The 18,348-nt window shown below is 37.2% G+C and overlaps 1 protein-coding gene across 1 annotated transcript; it reads right to left on the bottom strand.

Moving 5' to 3' along the window:
• Window positions 1-1,808: 1,808 nt before the first annotated feature.
• MCMBP (minichromosome maintenance complex binding protein) lies at window positions 1,809-16,563 on the bottom strand (the record flags this gene model as incomplete). The annotated part of the gene is made up of 13 exons (XM_082486395.1): window positions 1,809-2,184; window positions 2,503-2,591; window positions 2,996-3,160; window positions 3,805-3,938; window positions 5,870-6,035; window positions 6,711-6,828; window positions 8,470-8,593; window positions 9,479-9,786; window positions 11,490-11,590; window positions 12,326-12,477; window positions 13,893-14,011; window positions 15,598-15,716; window positions 16,489-16,563. 13 exons carry the CDS (start codon window positions 16,561-16,563, stop codon window positions 2,058-2,060), a joined length of 1,797 nt encoding a protein of 598 aa, XP_082342521.1. The 3' UTR covers window positions 1,809-2,057.
• Between the last annotated feature and the right edge of the window lie 1,785 nt (window positions 16,564-18,348).

Here is an 18,348-nt window from a genome sequence, read left to right as displayed (position 1 = left end):
TGGTCAACCTCTTCTAGTGCTCAGTCACCCTTACAGTGAAAAAGCATTTCCTAATGTTCAGAGAGAACCTCCCCTCTCCCAGTTTATGCCCATGGCCTCTTGTCCCATCACTGGAAAGAGCCTGGCTCTGTCCTCTTTGCAGCTCCCTTTGGGCAGTTAGACACTAGTAGCATCTTCTGTCACTCAGGGGACACATGCAACTGAAGTTGCCTACTGTTTTCTTCTGGCATTGCACTGCTACAGCCCTGAACTCAGGAGGGGGGGGGGGGGGAAAGTCATAAAGAGAAGTTTAGGAGGATACACCTTAAACACTGCTGAAGCCCTGGTACTTGTAAAGGCTCTGGAGGAGAGAGAGGAAATCAAATACTTTGTCATTATTTTGGTAGGAGAAAGAGAAACTGATCTGTAGTGACTTCTACAGTCCAGAAGACTGCTGTAGGGCAAGGGTACCAATAGCTATAAAGTTACTCCTATATTTAAAAGAAATAAATATGGCTTAGTCAACAGTCTGGGGCATAGTTTCCTGGAAACTAATTCCTGATCTGCTGTAATGGTTCATTGCTTTCTGCTTGGTGATCCAAACCTATCATGTCCTTCCAGATTATGAATTTTCTAATACTTAGGAAATAATAGAAATATAGTCTCAAATAATCTATGGCAATATATAAAACAATCCACTAAGCCAGCCCAGCTGCTTTTTGAAGGGAAACTTAATTTTCTTTCTATTTGTTCAGTTGCTTAACTTCATATTAATGTAGCACAAGTCAGATGAAACCATGAATACTCATTTTAGTGTTCGAAAAAAGAAATAAGCTTGTAAGTGATTTGAAAGGGTATCAAATAGCTCAAGTTTAAGATACACACAAATTGTTTGTCATAATAAATACTCAAATTATCATTACTGTGCAGAGATGAAAAGGACAGTTTCAGAGTGGCTGTGCAGCAAAAAACAATGTCATGTTTAGAACAGGAAAAATGCAGTAAAAAAAAAAAAAAAAGTCCCTGTTCACACAATCTCAGTCATGAGAAAGCACTAAGTGAAGGCTGAGGAGCCGTTTTCTTGGTCAGAAAAGCACTGACTGAAGCAAAATCAAGAACGGGCTCCGTTGCTGACTCGCAGGCTGGCTCCACAAGGACAGCCCTGCACTATTATAGAGTCTTTCTGGATTACTCTGACTCCATATTGTTTAATGTTTCACTACTTAACCCACCCTTGTCAAACTAGTTCTGCAAGTCCTATTAGGGGCAGTGTGTCCTCTGAAAACCAGCTCAAACTATACAGCATGAATAAGATATATAGAGACCATTCTTAATGCTTAATTGATATTATTCAAACAGTTTAAACACACTGCGTTACCGGTAATATAAGACAGGTTTTACATGAGTATCAGGAATTCTCCAGTCAATGCTTATTTAAAAAAAAAAAAAAAAAAAGTGTGCCAGAATAAAGTTCATTAGAGAGATTTAAGAAGTTAGTCATGGTCTTCTCTAAGTACAATAAAGATGTATTTCGTGCTGGAACCTTGTCATGGGTAAGATCAAATCACTTCTTTATACCACAATGTAATCACTCTTACACTCTACTATGAGTGCAATGTGCCTCAGCTCGTGGAAGCAACACTACATACTTCTACCTACTACAGTCAACGTTTCCTGCAGCTGCTGGCTAGCTGAAACCTCTGCTCCTCAAAATTCAGCCCTTCAAGAATTACATCACAAATTTATTCCAGAACAGAGCCTACCATTGCTGTGTATGAAGGACTCTGGGTTGAATTTGCTTATTATTAAAGGAAATACATTTACAAAACTTCAGTATTAAAGTTTAATATCAAACAATTTGCTCGTTACCAATTTTCAATTACAAAACAGGCTCCAAAAAAAGGTCATAAAATATGTTTAACTGGCTGAACAGAGTTAAGTGTGTTCAGACTGCAAGGGTAAATATCCGTAACTTTTTGGTATAAATTATCTACAAAAACTGATATAAACAATATTCCAATCTTAGTATGGGTTCCATCTAGGATTAGACAAATTTTTATAGCGACATCCACAAAATATTAAAGTTCATTCCCATTAACACATTTTTGCTGCTGAAGTCTGGCTTTACGTAATGCCTCCAGTTGTTTCGCTCTCAGCCACCTCTCTCTTGACAGCGTTGTCTGCCCCGCGCTGAGAGACAGGAACCTGGATGAGCAGAAACAGCAATTAAGTAAGAGCTCGTCTGTGTGTCAGGTTTAAGTTAATTCAGTGTGATAAGCTAACTCAGTACAAACCTAGTCTTCTTTCAGCACCCTGCGAACTAGAAAGGATGTGCACAAAGCGGGGAGGAAATACTTCGCCTAACTAAGAATCTGTGAGAAGAGGAACAAAGGGAGAGGCGATTCCATCTCTCGACTGCTCGCCAGCCTCACGCAACTGCAGTCAAACTGCAGACTGAGCACTGCCTTCACGCGGTATCAGCTTGCTAGAAAGTCTCCAGCTGCCGCACACAGCGCTACCCACCTGGCTACCAGCAGAGTTCTGTGCAGATCATCAGCTGTTATGCTCTCAGGGTCATTCTTGCGCATTTCTACAAAGTCTTCTTCTACTGCCTATAAACAATACAGGACATAATTAAGTGGCATAAAATAACCTTCACTATGAGGTGAGCTTTTAACGAGCTAAACACCATAGCGACCCTGAATTACAGGAGAAACATTTTAACTCATTACTGTCGGGAAGTGAGCCTTGAGTAAAAATAGGCTAGTTCTCATCTTGGAAAATAATTAGTTTTCAAAGTAAGTTTTAGAAAGCAGAGTACACATAAAGTATACACTGACACGAGTACAAATCCTTGAATGCACACTCAGGAGAAGAAAATGCTTCTGTTTGGTTTTTAGAAAATTTCAAGGAGAATCACCGACAGGGAGAACAATGGGAAAGCACTATGACTTTCTATGAAGGTGCTTTCTATCTGTATATACAGTTGAAAAGACATCAGTGAAGTCTTCCATACCTTGGTCACTTCATCAGATATACTGTAGTCCAGCAGCCTCAATAAACTTAGATAAATTCGAAATTTGTTCAACACAGAAGGGAGCACTGCTGTTAGGAGGCTGTTCATATACTCTTCCATGTTTGGTGGAATTATCTGTGGTTGTAAGTGGACTTGGCAATCTGACTGAAAAATAGAATTACATATCATCTCTTTCTACATCCTATTTTTGTCTGTTCCAAGAGTAACAATCTCTAAAGCAACAGAAGTCACTATTTCCCAGAATTAAGGTAAAACAAAATTCATTCCTCAGACATTTAACGGTTCTCTTTTTGAAAAGCAGCGTGAAGTCCTTATTCAAGCAGGACCCAGTTTCACTGAGAGGCAAGAGAGCAAAGGCTGAGTTCATAAAGCTGGAATACAAGAGATCTAAGCTTCAGCTACTCCATTTTCCCCAGGTCAAGGCCAGACCCGTTGTCCTTTATTCAAGTGCCCATCGCCTCAGAGACTACCGTCCTAGAACAAAGTTTTGAGAGCAGCAGTGTAGCTGCAGGCGTTACCCATTGCTGGGATCCCCGTTAGTAACTCCAGTCGCTGCCTTGCCATCGCTACGCTGTTCAGCCAAGGAGGAGGGAAGGTCAATCTCTTGGTTCTCCTTTGAACAGGTTCTTGGCCTGGCTGCAGCCACGAGGGAGAACTAATGCTAGTATCGTACCCACCCCTGGTCAGAAGACAATTTTCCCATCTTCACTGGTCCCTGGAATGCCACGCTCTAAGTAAGTAGCTACCAACTGCAAGTATTCCCCAAATTCAGGAAGACCTTGCCATACCGGTAGGAGTGATCGGCCCTCTGAAGTGATAAGAACATTAATATTGCACGGGAATTCCATCTGGTGGTAATTGAAGTCATAATCCACCTTCTGCCAAGTTATCAGGTTACCTAGTGCTGTCACATTATGTACACCTAAAAAAGCAAGAACAAATTCGCTGACCACTGGACCTAAACAAAGGTCAGAGCTGATTTTTATTTTTTTTTTTTCCAGTCTGTTTCTAATGAGCAGCTGGTAGAAAAATTCTTGCAAGCATCCTGCTTCTTCTTGTGCCTGTGGTGTCCTCCAGATAGAGACAACGAGTTCTTAAGACCTAAATTAAGAATTCTTGAAGGATTTCAAGTGTAAATTGTATCTGGCCTAGTGTATGTGTTAATAGCTAATGTTTTCATGGGTCCTGTAAAGCCAGGTAACAATCTACAAAGAAAAAAAAAAAAAAATCTCAAGAGGAACAAAAGTACCTGGCAGAAAGTGTAATTAAACAGCTTAAGGAAGAAAAAGAAAAAAAAGTCTTGCTGGATAAAGAACACATTAGACAGGCCAGCAAGACCAGAATAGCTGAAGAACGTACTCATTATCATTTTGCCAAATTTTTACAGAAGCCACTTGCCATACATGGAACTAAGATATTAAAAATCTAGAAAGTTAAGATTGATGAATTAACTGGTTAACTCTTGGAATTCTCCCTTTGAAAAGCCAATGCACCCAGGAATTCTAATTTCCCTTCAGCAGTGTTACTGCATCAAATGACACATCTGCTGTTATGTTTTTGCCTTTAATGAATTACTATTAATTTACTATACTGCAAATAAAGGCAAAATTAATAAATAAAGGCAAATTTAATATTATGGTTTACTTCTGGGACATTTTCCCATTTGAAATCTCTAAGTTGTAACTTCCTAGAGTTCCAAAGCAACTACTAGATCTGAAGATCCTTATTCTTCTCTAGGATTAAATTTTGTTCCCAACGTTGTTACAAGAAATTAAAAGTTCTTACTTTTTAATTTTAAATTCAGTAGAGACCAACATCACATCAAAAGAAACAAAATAAAATGAACAAGCTGTTTTTACCTGCAATTTTTAATACTTAAAATGAAAATTTCATAGAATGTTGAGGTTTTTTTAGACATTAAGGACAAACGTTTTAGAAAACCTATAAACCAGCACAGCAAGACTTTTCTGTAAACGGGAATTTTTCATGTTTTGACTTTTTTTTTTGAAACAGACAATACAAAGTCTTCTACTAGCTTTACTATTTTCTTTAGTAAAATTTTGTAACTACTAAAGCAGAGTAACATAAAAAATACTGAGGACTCAAAAATAAGTGAATAATTTCAATGAACAACTTTTAATAGCGGTAATTAAGAAAAAAAGATTATGTTTCTAAACAGAATCAGCTTGAAATCTGAACCTCACTAGTTCTACCAGACTAATTGCCTGAATGGGACAGAGTACTGATACACATTAGGGAGACCCAACAGGCTTATAGCGTCACACAGTCGAGCAGGTTTCTCAAGATAACATTTTTGTTTTAAAATAAAGTCAACTTCCAGTGATTTCCTATTCCTCTTTCCTTGAAATCACCACAGATATCTGTATCCATACATACAGTAAAAGTGTAAAAAAATCACAAGGCAGGAGCATATGCTTCCCCCACTTCTTCGTTCATTATCACAGGAAACTGAAAGGCCATTCCAATGAATCAGAGGTATTTTGGTCTAAAGACTTACTCAAATCAGTGGCCTTTTACACCAAGTGTCAAAGAGTTCTCTGCAATGCAAAGCTATACTAAACTAGGAACCATCTTTTTTCATTATTGGTCATTTGTGGTTTGGATAGAGATTTTACTCAATACAAGCATCTCTGAGCAAAATACCAGATACAGAAAGTAAAATAGGGAAAAAAACCAAGAGATCAAGCCTTAAGCTGTCTGAGAAGGCAGCAGACTAGCAGGAAGCTAGCGCACGCAATGAAATAGGAAATGGAAACCACAAACAGTTTTGTAATAGAAATTTATCATTGGGACACAGTTAGCAAGACTGTCTTAAAATATATAAACGTCTACCTGTTGTGTCAAGCTGTCCTTGCTCAAGTTGAGTCTCATCTACTACAAGGGAAGTGTTGCTGGCAAGCTGCAATACTCCACTGACTAAGCGATTAGCTGTGTAGTCTTTGTGTGGAATAAATCGTGAATGGTTCATGTTTTCAATGGTCATTTGTAGGCGATAGGACTGCAACGAGAAAAGAAACTTATCAGCACATTTCCTCTCCTCCAGGTTCCCTAGTAAATACTGTTTCCTTTAGCAAGAGCTACAATTGTGAACCTCCACAGTAAGTAAAACAAAACTTGTCACCACAGTACAGAATACACTTTATCCAAAATGTCCAAATGCTAAACACTTAAAAAAAAAAAAAAATCCCAAAGGAAAATAATGCTGTTAAGAACTCGTATCACCTGTACTGCACATCTAGGATTAGCGAAAAAACAACAAATGATTTATTGCAGCAGTACAATTATTATGACCCCAAACTGAATAACTATGATTTTTCTGCAGAACAGTATCCACAAACTTGGGGACAAAATGTAATGACATGATAATTAAATGACCAAAATGTCTAAGCATCTCAATCCAGAAAGACAAAATAAAGTATACAGCACCTGTCTGTCAGTTTAATACCTAGAGGGACATAATTTTATTCCATATTCATTCTAAATGACTAGGTAAATAGAGACTTCAGCTGACAGGAAAGCTATATATCCATTTTTATCTGCTCTCTACATGGATAGCAGTAGCCTTTGTTTAATAAGCCTGCCTTTTAACTAAAGCGTTGGTTCTTTGCTTGCAACAATTAGTCCAATATCTACCATCACAAATTTTAAAGCACTATAATGCCATTATTCTTACTGCTGGAACAAGCTGCTGGATTATGCGGTATATGTGCTCTGTGAAGATGCTGTTTCTTGGACACCCGCTCAAGTTGACTGTGAATTTTCCCAGAGGAAGCACATCTCGTCTTGCATAACTAAACCAAAAATAACACAGGTTAGGCAAGCGTCCGATTAACGTGGTGAATACAGGTGTCAACCAGCTTGAGGGTTGTGCAGTATCTCTGATAGCTAGCAGGATTTCAATACTAATACATACATAAATAGCAGCCGCATTTTCTTCCTCCTCCAGTGTTCAGGGAGCTAAGTTAGGCTGAAGGCTGCTGTGGAAGGCTTTGCAGCATTGCACAAAAGCAGCACACGTATAGTGCTTGAGATCCTGCATTGTGCCTTCCAGACATCCTGTTCTCCTTGTGCTCTATTTTTACTCAGTAAACACACTCCTTCATCCTTTTCCTTTCTCATTGCCCAGTCTCAATTTCCCTGCTTATTGTGCTTGTTCATTTCCTTTACCTGCCCTCAGCTTTCCTCTCCCTCTTCTTACTGTATATCTTCTCCCCATTCTTGACAAATTTCAACTTTTTTGTGATATCAGCTAAGAGAAAAAACACATTCTAGTCTGTTAGAGCATTCACAGTCCCACTTGCAAGAACGAAGTGTGTGCAGAATGAAAAAAACCAAACAAACCCCGCATACTGATATTGAAGTATTTACATGGGGACAAGGGTTCAGGGCACACTGTAAACACAAACCTACCATAAATTTTGTTGGCTGATAATTATGCAGACCTTGCATTATGGTTGGATCTATCTTGATACCCCCTGTCTCACTGAAGATGCAAAATATCTTATGGCTTTTTACACATCAGTCGCAGGTATGAGAAAGGTAAGATGTTGAGTCCAGTTACAGCTCTGTAATCACTTCTGTTAAACAAATATGTGCTGCACTACTCAGTTCGTAGCAGCACAGAATTTTTGAAAACCATAAAACAAGTGGTTTATTTACAAAGAAATTACTCTTTTTTTTTTTTTGAAAATGGAATCCATTTTCATTTTGAAAAGACTGAAATTAAATTTGAGCTTGGCAACTATACTTTGTCTAATGAAAACATATTGTCTGAAGTTTCACACCTGAAATTGTAATGAGCCAAAGGATGTTGCTGTCCCCTCCAATGACAGTTCAAACCAACATAAGAGAATGTTACACAAATCCACTTTAATCAGCCACGAAGACAGCTGAATGTGCATGCATTGTGATCTACAGCATCAGCTCAGGTGGTAAATTTCTATCACATGCTAAATGGGGATCACTTGAACTTCTCATTAAACGTATGTCTACATTTAATTAAATAAATTCCCAGAATGTACCTTTCAGTATCTTTTAATATGTAAACAATACTTATTGCAGTTAGTAAATGCCTTCTTTAAGAAGTCAGATCCATGTCCCATTCAATAAAAGAAGCTACAGACAAAAAGATGTTTTCATACCTCCGTTTAAAAGTGTATCTTGGAAATTTTGTCCAGCTTTCAAAGGAACACTGAAAGGATATACTGCCAGAAAACTGGCATTTTAACAAAACTTCCTGTTATTTCAGACAATTGAATCTGTTTACTGTGTCTATTATGACAGGGCAACTCTAGCTGGACAAAGTCCTACTGGAATAAGTACTCTTTAAGCTATTTCTGCCATTTATTTGCAGAGTGGTGAAGAGCCCCATAAAAGGAGATTTCTTTTAAAAGATGAATAAATAAATACTAAGCAAACACCTAAATACTTACACGGTAGAGATGAGATGCAATATAAGGTATTCAGCAGCCAAACTGTCTCCCAAGAGGGCGTGGGTGAGGAACCCAAGCAACTCTGCTCTCACTGGTGACAGCTCAGACATGAAATTAGAAACAACTGATAAAAGAGCAGAAGACAACAACAAACGTCAGAAAACGTGCTGTTCCTCACCCTCTTCCCTCTATATAAACCTTACTTTCCATTACAGTTTGATGAAGGAAAATGGTTACTCCAAAGCACTCTAGGAAAAATAAACAAACATTCATTGGTTTTCCAACTGAGTAATTACTGGCTTTGGAAAACCTGAGTGACTCCACATTTCCTTGGAAATGCTTTCCTTTTAACTAGATATTGTGTAATGCATTTGCAGAAGGCTGTAAAGTTTGGAGCCAAATTTCTAAAATCGATAGTCTATTCATACTAATATTAAAGGCAGAAAAAAACCCCCAAACCCTTACACATAGCACAGCTCAGGACAAGGAAGAAAATGATAAGTATTAATTAATAAGGTTTGCATGCAATAATTCAATGACAAAAAAAACCCAACAGTCAAACAGGCTACAAGGAATAGCATAGTTGCTTAAAAACAGAATTGCCTTATTTTCCTCACAGTATCATGATTCTTTACGGTGTTGGTATGTTTCTCATTGTTACTGTAACATTAAATTGGAAATCTAATTTTCCAGAAATTCACTACTCCATTTGGAAACAAATAAAACCTTATGGCAGAACATCTTGCTAAAATCCTTGGGCACATAGAATGCAAAACCCAAGTTTCATATAAATCACGTTTATTTCAGAAAAATAAACACATCAGCAATCACACAAACACTTGCATCTTGTCCAGTTCTGTAGTGCTGAATGGTTCCTCCATTTAACAAGATTTAAATTCAAACCCTGCCATTGACACGTTTGTCTCTGAGCAAAGTAGTATTTGTTCACGTGAACTAGGATACTGCACATTTACATGTTCACAGAGAGAGGTCAATTTGAGATACTCACAGGTTTTACTCTCTTCTTCATTAAGGCAGGCAGGCAGTAACGGGTTAATATGTTGTAATTTCTGTGCCAAAATCACATGGATTCTGGGGACTAATGAGGCCGGAGGACTGTGTACTCTCTGTTCTTCTGCCGTGTCCATACACTCCATAGGATCGAGGGCTGAGCTGTCCGTAGGAGAGGGCACAGCACAACTGGACTTAGAAGCATTCCACACAAATTTCTCGCCATCTGACTCAGAGCAGCTGGAGCCAGGCCAAGAACAGGGCACAACGGAACAAACAACATCCGCTCCCAGCTCCTGGTAACTCCTCCCATATTCAAACTACTTTCTTCATGATTTTTATAAACACCATAAATACTGAATCACAATTATATAATGATATAGAAATGCCAAAGCATGCTTGACCAAAAAAAATTTTTGATTCTATTATTTTCAGAAAATAATCAAATCTTAGCCTTCTGAAAACCAAAACCCAAACACCAAAAAAATCCAAAACCCAAACACACCAAACCAACCCACATTTATTATTTGCTGCACCATTTAATAAGCTGTAGCTTCAAATAAAGAATTACACTGTTCTGCCCAGCATGTACTGAGTGAAGTCTAAACAGTAACTTTTAAGAAAATAAGGTAATGATCTATTACATTTATCTGTGTATGCACATGTGGGATTTTCATACTCCACCAGGTTCTGGAGCCTGATAACAAGATGTTCTAGACAGTCACATAACAGCTATATCACTGGCTGAGTAAAAAAAAGTGAGTAAATAAATCCTAATGTACCTCAGCATAAACTTGAAGATATTACCTCTTAATTTAAGAGTTCAGGTACACAAGCTTTGCTCTCTCCCTGATGATGCCTTACAAAATTCCTTCTGGATGGTCTTCATTTTTTACGTAGAAACTAAAGATCCCTAAAGTGACTATCTCAGATGACAGTAAAGTTTAGTACAAATTTGACTTGTACTGGTTTTAAAAGCTGCAAGGCTTTATAACTTCAAAGCCTCTTCAGCAGTCCACTAACAGACTATCGACTCTTTCCATTAAAAGAAACTTCTTTTGTTTGCATTCAAAATGTTGCTAAACGCCACCATTTTGTCCATTTGTGATAGAATGACACGCAGGAAAAAAAAACAACAACCTATGACAGACCAACTGAGCTGTCAGTCTGGGATTAGCTGTCAGACAGCTGATAACCAAAAGCAGCTGATCAGGCTGAGTTAACTTTTAAGAAGTTGGCACAACAAAGGATTCACACTGCACTCTCCATATTGTACTCATCAGAAGGGTAAACAAATTCACCAACAGAAATAATTTAAAGCACAATGGTTCAGGACATCAGCAGTACATTTGTTAGACTGGTCAACAGTTTTATTTTAAAAATTGACTTTTTGTGCCCTTCTTAATTAGTTTGTATTTTGTGAAGCAAGTAATTGCAGAACGACAAGTGAAATGAGAAGTTTCTATCAGCAGTATAATGTGATGATATACCCTAATTAATGAAAAAAATCAACCCAATTTTCACTCATTTTGGTCACTTTCACTCTCCACGCAGACATGCAATTTATTTATTTTTTTTTTTTTTTACTCTTCAGAACTGTTTATTGTAACAACTTTCATGGACTTACTTCAAAAGGGCATTTTATAATTTTAAGGCTTATTTGAAAGCTTTGTTCACAATTCACTTATAAATTGAAAGTTTAATAGTCATGAAAGGGTACAAAACATTTAGCTATAGAAGCACTTTCTGCTTTATAGACTGTACAACACCCTAAAAAAAGATGCATCGCTTAACCAAGGGCATGGATGTACCAGAATACAGTGGACTTCTGTTTACAGGATGGTGGATCTAACACTTCCCACATCAAGCTTTTTTTAAGCAACAAAATTCACCTCTTAAGCATAATTGTTAGGTATTTACACATTTCTCTGATTGGGACAGCCAAAATAATTCGCCTGTTGAAATAAAAACTTCCTTCATTTCGGGATCATGCATCAGAGGAGCCTTACCTCTCTTCATTGTTTACTATGCTCAGCACTGGATCCACAGACAATATACCGTATACCTCCAGAACATCATTGACTTTGAAGCTATCCCAGCTCTCATAGACCTGCCACAAAGAGTAAATAATAAAATACAGGGCCAGATGGGCCATATGCAGGCCTGAACACAAAAAGAGACAAAAGCAAAAATCTCAGGAGACTCAACCGCAGGCTGAAAACAGTCTGTGTGAAGAGGTCCCTCCTAGTCCTCAGTGTCAGTAAGCTTACATTGGAAAAATGAGTTTCTATGATTACATGCTTCTTCTGATTGGCATTCTTTTGCTACACAAATGTAAAAAAATTGTATCCTAATCTTACTTATCAAGATTTGCTGAATAAGGGAGCATTCAACACAGTAACAGCATAGAAATTTTGTGTTGGAAGTTTCACGAGCAATACAGCATACCAGTGAATCAAAGACTATTTCAAATACAATACAAACATGTGTAGTGTCCATCACAACTTTTTTCCCTCAAGAGGGCAATTCCTAAAAGCAAAATATCAGGAGTCAGTATCAGCTACACCCTTGAGCATCTAGCAATGGATTTTTTCATTTGAGAATGTGCAAGCTCTAATAAATGATGTCTAAGGAGTTCAGCAACTCACCTACAGGGGCAGTGAGGAGAAACAAGATAATAATGAAGAGAAACAATGTAATTATCTGCAGGAACAAAATTGTGGTCTTGAAAGACAATTTCTGCACCCATAAACTAATGGAAGACTTACTACTCAACACTCTAACTTCAGATTCTGCCTGCCTCACTGAGGCCACAGCCATCTCATCATCTCTCCACTTTTGTTACCTTGACAAGACATGCTGGTCCCTTCTCTCCTGGCAATGGAAAATTTAAGTCAAGTGGAGGGGAGCAGTTGGGAGAAATAAGATGATGACCGGCAGAAGCCTCTGTTTCTAATCTCTTTGGCTCCACACATCCATGGATATCACCTCCGCTGCCTGAAAAATAAAGGATTCAAGCTCCTTAAACAGAAATGCAAAAGTGAACAACTTTCTTCAGTGAGCAACACAGAATTAAACTAATTTAACAAGATGTTCAAGACAAATATATTTAATAAAGCAATATATTTGACAGAAGACACAGTTACTCAATAGAAAAGTCTCACAAATGCATATTTTATATCATCAAGATACGTGTGAGTGTGAGTACTGGTAAAGATCTATGTGTCTTAGAAACCCAAACATGGTAAGCAATCCGATTTTCAAAATGTAATGCTTAAACTGTGTGAATTATTTTATTCTAAATTCAGTAGGACTGCAAAGGTAATATTTTTCTGCACCTCAAGGTCAAAAAACTAGATAGTTCTTAAAGGTAAGAGTATGCATTAACAAAACAGTTTACATTAAAAATCTCTGTAGGTTTTCAGCAATAATAAAGCCAAACAAATCTATTCTATAATTGAGCAGTCTGAGTATGAAGACAAAACAGTATAAACTGTCTAATAAAACATTTGCAAACTGGTAAGAAGACAGAAAGAAAAATGTGAATTCAGCTTATGAACCTGATAGACATATAACACCAAAGAAAGCAATAGCTTCTACAATTTTTTTTCTTTAAAATGACTCACAATTTTAAACTAAATCCTTTTATCTTGTTCAAAAGAAAACATGCCAAAATCTCAAAAAACCCCCAACCCATGGCAGTTTCAGTGGCATCTCCACAGAAGAGCATCGAGACAAATAGTTCACAAACTGATTACAGCATAAGTAAGAACCGCACTCTCTGAACACTGCTACTGTTTGAAATACCATCCTCTTAAAAGGTTTAATAGCTTTCTTCAGGATGCATCAAGTGTCTGGTATTAATCTGGTTCCTCTATGAATTTGGATTAATAAGTCTCATGTTAGAAAAAGAGGTAAGACTGGAAGATATTTTTTAGGTATATACTACCGTTCATAGCAAAGCAGCACCTAACTGAGATGTAGTTTGGCTTCAATTTACACAATAACATCCACACAGAGATGTGAGAGACATGATTTTCCCCAGATTACCATGACATCTGCAATAGAGCGGGAAATTAAACAAGAACTTCTAAATTTCAGCCTGCTGCTTTAAATTGTGTGTGTGCTGTTACATATAAAAGGTAAGACACAAGTGTTGCTGTACAAAATATTAATTTCAGGAATTAACTCTAGAAAGTAGTACCAACAAGTCATACAATATACATACAACATGCAACACTGTAGGCTCTGATGACTTCACTGATGACTTCAACAAAGCCACTGAATTAGTTATGAAGGCTACATTAACACTACTGATTAAAACAACTGCAAATATTGCAATATTTGAGAATGAAATTTCTGCAAATTCCGGGAAGGTATCACAATAACTATTCATCAATAAGGACTATTACCCATATGTTGGTCTTTCTGTTTGGATGGATGTAGATCCATATCCTCATCTTCCTCATAGCTCCTCTTGTGGCGACTTGGTGTGTAGGATGTTGAAGGACTAACTCGAGCTTGGCTTGCGCTAATATATGCGTAAAAAAGCAGATTAAGGACAACCACAGACTCAGTTGAGAAAATTCAAGGAAAGTAAGTTAGTTTTGGGTTGTTTTTTTTTTTTTTTTAAAAAAAAAAATGCTATTGTCCTGTTTTGAGCAAGATGTTAAAATAATGATTTAAATTGTTATCTAGACATCATCTCTTTAGACACATAAATAACCAGCTTAAGAAGTGTACGGCAGTCATTGGCTTTGTTGAAAATAGAAACTAAAAACCAGCAAGTGCTATTCCACTATCAATCTCTAAAAACAGGTGGGGTTTTTTATGCCCAGAGAACATGCTTATGGTCAGGTACAACCCAAAATCTCAAGAATTTTCTCTCTGCCACATCTCAAGCCTAAAGAAAAGACATTATAGTACTTAAAGACTTGCTATCTGATATAATTATTACTATTATTACTACTTTAAAAAGAAACAGAAAAAGTTCACATACTTATAAGATACTAGCAATACTACACTTGTAAATTAAATTCAAAAAAGCTAATACACTTTTCTTTTTCTTAGCATGATGGGCAAACATTGAAATTGTGTTCACTATTTTCATAATCATAGAATCATAGAGTGGTTTAGGTTGGAAAGGACCGTGAAGATCACCGAGTTCCAACCCCTCTGCCATAGGCAGGGACACCTCCCACTAGACCAGGTTGCCCAAGGCCATGTCCAGCCTGGCCTTCAACACCTCCAGGGATGGGGCTTCAACAACCTCTCTGGGCAACCTGTGCCAGTGCCTTACCACCCTCAAAGTGAAAAACTTCTTAATCTAAACCTGCCCTCTTCCAGTTTAAAACCATTCCTCCTTGTCATATTGCTACATGCCCTAGTAAAAAGTCCTTCCCCAGCTCTCCTGTAGGCCCCCTTTAGGGACTGGAAGGCCGCAATAAGATCTCCCCAGAGCCTTCTCTCAAATTCTTATCTTTTTACAAAATGCAACATATCAAAGTTTTCTAGACCTCTCCCTCACACCCTTGGAGGAGAAGAGAATATAAAATTCCTAAAATAAGCATCCTGTATTCATTTGATTCAGAAAATTCAACTTAATAGGAGAAATCGAAGACGATTTGCTTCTCCCCAAAATGTTTCCTGTACTCATTGAGAAGACGACATACTGTGGTCAAACTATTATAAACACAACACTTCAATTTTCCAGGAATTATTGTCTTAACATGCTCAGCTACAGGTATTTTTACAGGTCCTTGTGAGACTCTTACTATACAACAGTGTCCTAATTTAATCAGAAAATGCCAATGGAATGCCCATGGCTCAAAAGAAGTTCCTCTTTTTCTACGCGTTTGCAAATAGAAATTAACAGAAATTTTCAAGACTCTCCCAAGCAAACATGAAAATATAGTCGAAATCCCTACTAAATCAAAAAGCAATGCTCCTAAATTCATTTGCATCCTCTTTGTGCATATAGCACATCACTAATTTTTTCTTTTTCTACACCTACCACCTCTCCTGATTCACTCAAAATAAAAGAAACTTTAAATAAACTTGTCTCCTTAAACCAAATGAATTAGTCAGTGATCACTGTTGGTATAACAGAGCACTAGCCCAGTCAAAAAAGATATTTCTTTCACCCATGCTGATTCGCCAGGCACTGGAACGCAGTAGAAAGTCTGTCTCTCGGAGGTGACTGTTTGCGAGGAGTTCAAATCAATTTCCTGCTGAGGCTAGAATACCAAAAAAAAATTGTTAAAAATCTGATTAGAATTTATTTTCTTTTTTTAAAAACTAATCCCACAGATTCAGTTACTCAGCCATAAGTTACAGCAAACATGCAAGATTACATACTCACGAAACATCGAATCTAAAGTTTGTATCTATAATGCTTTGATTCTAATTGCACTGCACTACCAAAAGTAAATTGTTTTCCATAGCAAAAGTTTCAAGAGCAAGAGCATTCCCCCCACCAAGCAAAACAAATTTTAAATACAACAGAAACGGCTTGAAGCCTGCTGAACTTAGAATGCTTATGAGCAGTAAAGAATACTCTGCTTTCAAACTTGAGATTAATTTTGCATTTTAAGAGCAGTATCTCCAGGAATCCACTGGCAAGTACTAAATAAGCTATACTGCACTTAAAAACTACATCTTTCTGCCTAATATGTCATCTCAAAATTCGTATAACTTACCCCACATTCTGCCACATCTCTGTATTTACCAAAATGCAAAACCTGTCAAGAAGGAAAAGGCTATGCAATCATTATGTTTCTGACAGCATCCTGAATATGAATTACTTATACCAAAATCATTGCAGTCTAAAGTCCTTCAAAGACATACTTTCATTATTTTAGTCATTTTTATTCCTCAACAGAAATGTAAGAAGCGATGTATGGCTGCCCAGACTCCATAGGTTTAATTCAGAAACTAGGGGAAATACAAAGACTAGAATGGAGAAAATGCTAAACATTTACTGAAAAAATACATCAATATGTCACTTACACGAGCATTTGTGTTTGGGTCAACTGTTTCATATACTCCCATGTAAAACTCAGGATCAAACATATCTTGAACCATGCAGCGAAATTTCACTAAACTGTTGGGCTTCAGGTAATGTACGGGAACATCATTCAGTGATGGCACCTATAAAAGAGAGCTTATTCTAAACAACTGGTATATAAATATTAAGAAAAGTCCTGAAGTAAGCCAAAATCAGCACAAAATCTGTCACCCAACTTATTCTCTGATCATCTGGTATATCCTACTGTTACTTGCCTCAAACCCTCTATTGCTGGTACGATCAAATGCCAATTCAGTGCCTCACCAGGTAACATACTGTGTATTTTCTGAGTACTTTTTCCTCACATCTACAGCCCTAATCCAAGCAGTAACAAGTGTGTAAACCTCAACACTGGAAATTTCTGCAATAGCTGTTACAGATAATAGTTATGATTATAAAAATAAAATAGTAATGATTATAAAACACTTAAGAGTTCCCAAATTCTTCCAGTTCCAGAGCCACCAGTTCTATTCATTTCTCAATTCCAATACTAGACTACAAAGAAATGCATTTTGGTCACTGAAACTCTACAACAACATTTAAAACTAACTCTTACACTGGGAATTATTGCAGCTGCAGTATTAAACAGAATTTATTACTTATTTTATTCCCATTTAACAACGCTTTTACCATGTATTATATATCGGTGGTACCAGAGCAATCGCATGCACGATTTCTTGTAACAGAAGGCCATGGAAAATCCTTATGTTAATTTCCAAGTCTTTTTCACATATGTTTACATGACAATGGAAAGACAGAAGGAAAAAAAAAAAAAAATCAACGCGTAGGCATGTGGTATAACTTGAAATAATGAGAGCTGCAATAAGAACAGAGTTTTCTGGTTTTGAAGATAAACTTTGTTGAAAAAAAACGTAAACCCACATCCAATATTAAAATGTAACAAAACCCAGAAGTGGCTCTCTAGAAATGGTATTTTAACAAACACATATATTCCCTCTTGCTTCTCGAATAAGAAAATGCTCTTTCAATTCCTTCTAATGTTGTAAATTTAACACAATTTTGCCATCTACACTTCGATTTAAACTGTCATTGAAATACTGATTACTGAATACTCTCAGTGACAGAGGAAGAAAAAAAGAAACCAAATCATTTTCACTTGTTTTATCCATAAGTAGAACAGATTTGATATGAAAGTTTCTAATCCACTTAGCAGTGTTCCACAATGCCATTTTTGCTACAGTCTTTTAGAAAAATATCAGCTTTAGACCTCAAGTGTGCATGCTTTACTTTCCTTGCTAAACTGCAAAAACCAGGCCTGATAAGGAAGTTTTAGCAGAAAGTATTTTTTCCTAAAAGCCGAAAGCCCCAGCAGCTATTTCTTCAACCCACAGAAAGTTTTCAGTATCGTGATAGAAGATGATTAGAGAAGGGGTTTATAAACAGCAGTTCAGAAACTTGTGGTGTACAAACACTGCAGACTCACAGTAGACGGGCCAGGCATTAACACTTTCAAAAATGACAGTATTTGTCAGCTCCTGCCATCTACTGGATTGTACCACAAACAGGCAGCATTCAGCAGTTATGGCCCAGGGCAAAACAGTACACTGAAGACAAGTAGGTCGGCTTCTCCGGTTTCAGTCAGGGTTTCACATATTTGCTTTACACAGAGATTAAAGCAACTGAGATGTAAATAACGTGTCACAAAGTCTAGGCCTAAAATTTGGAAGTGTACTTATCACGAAAAGGAAGAACTTCTCAGAAACATGTAAGAAGCAAAAAGAACGAAACTCAAGTACAGCATAACTCTAAAAGAATAAAACAATCTTACCCAGTTAGTAGCA

This window comes from Vanellus vanellus (assembly GCF_965231255.1).
Source record: "Vanellus vanellus genome assembly, chromosome: 7".
In the NCBI taxonomy this organism is placed as follows: domain Eukaryota; kingdom Metazoa; phylum Chordata; class Aves; order Charadriiformes; family Charadriidae; genus Vanellus; species Vanellus vanellus.
The sequence above is the reverse complement of the archived record's forward strand: the minus strand, read 5'-3'. Positions and strand labels throughout refer to the sequence as shown.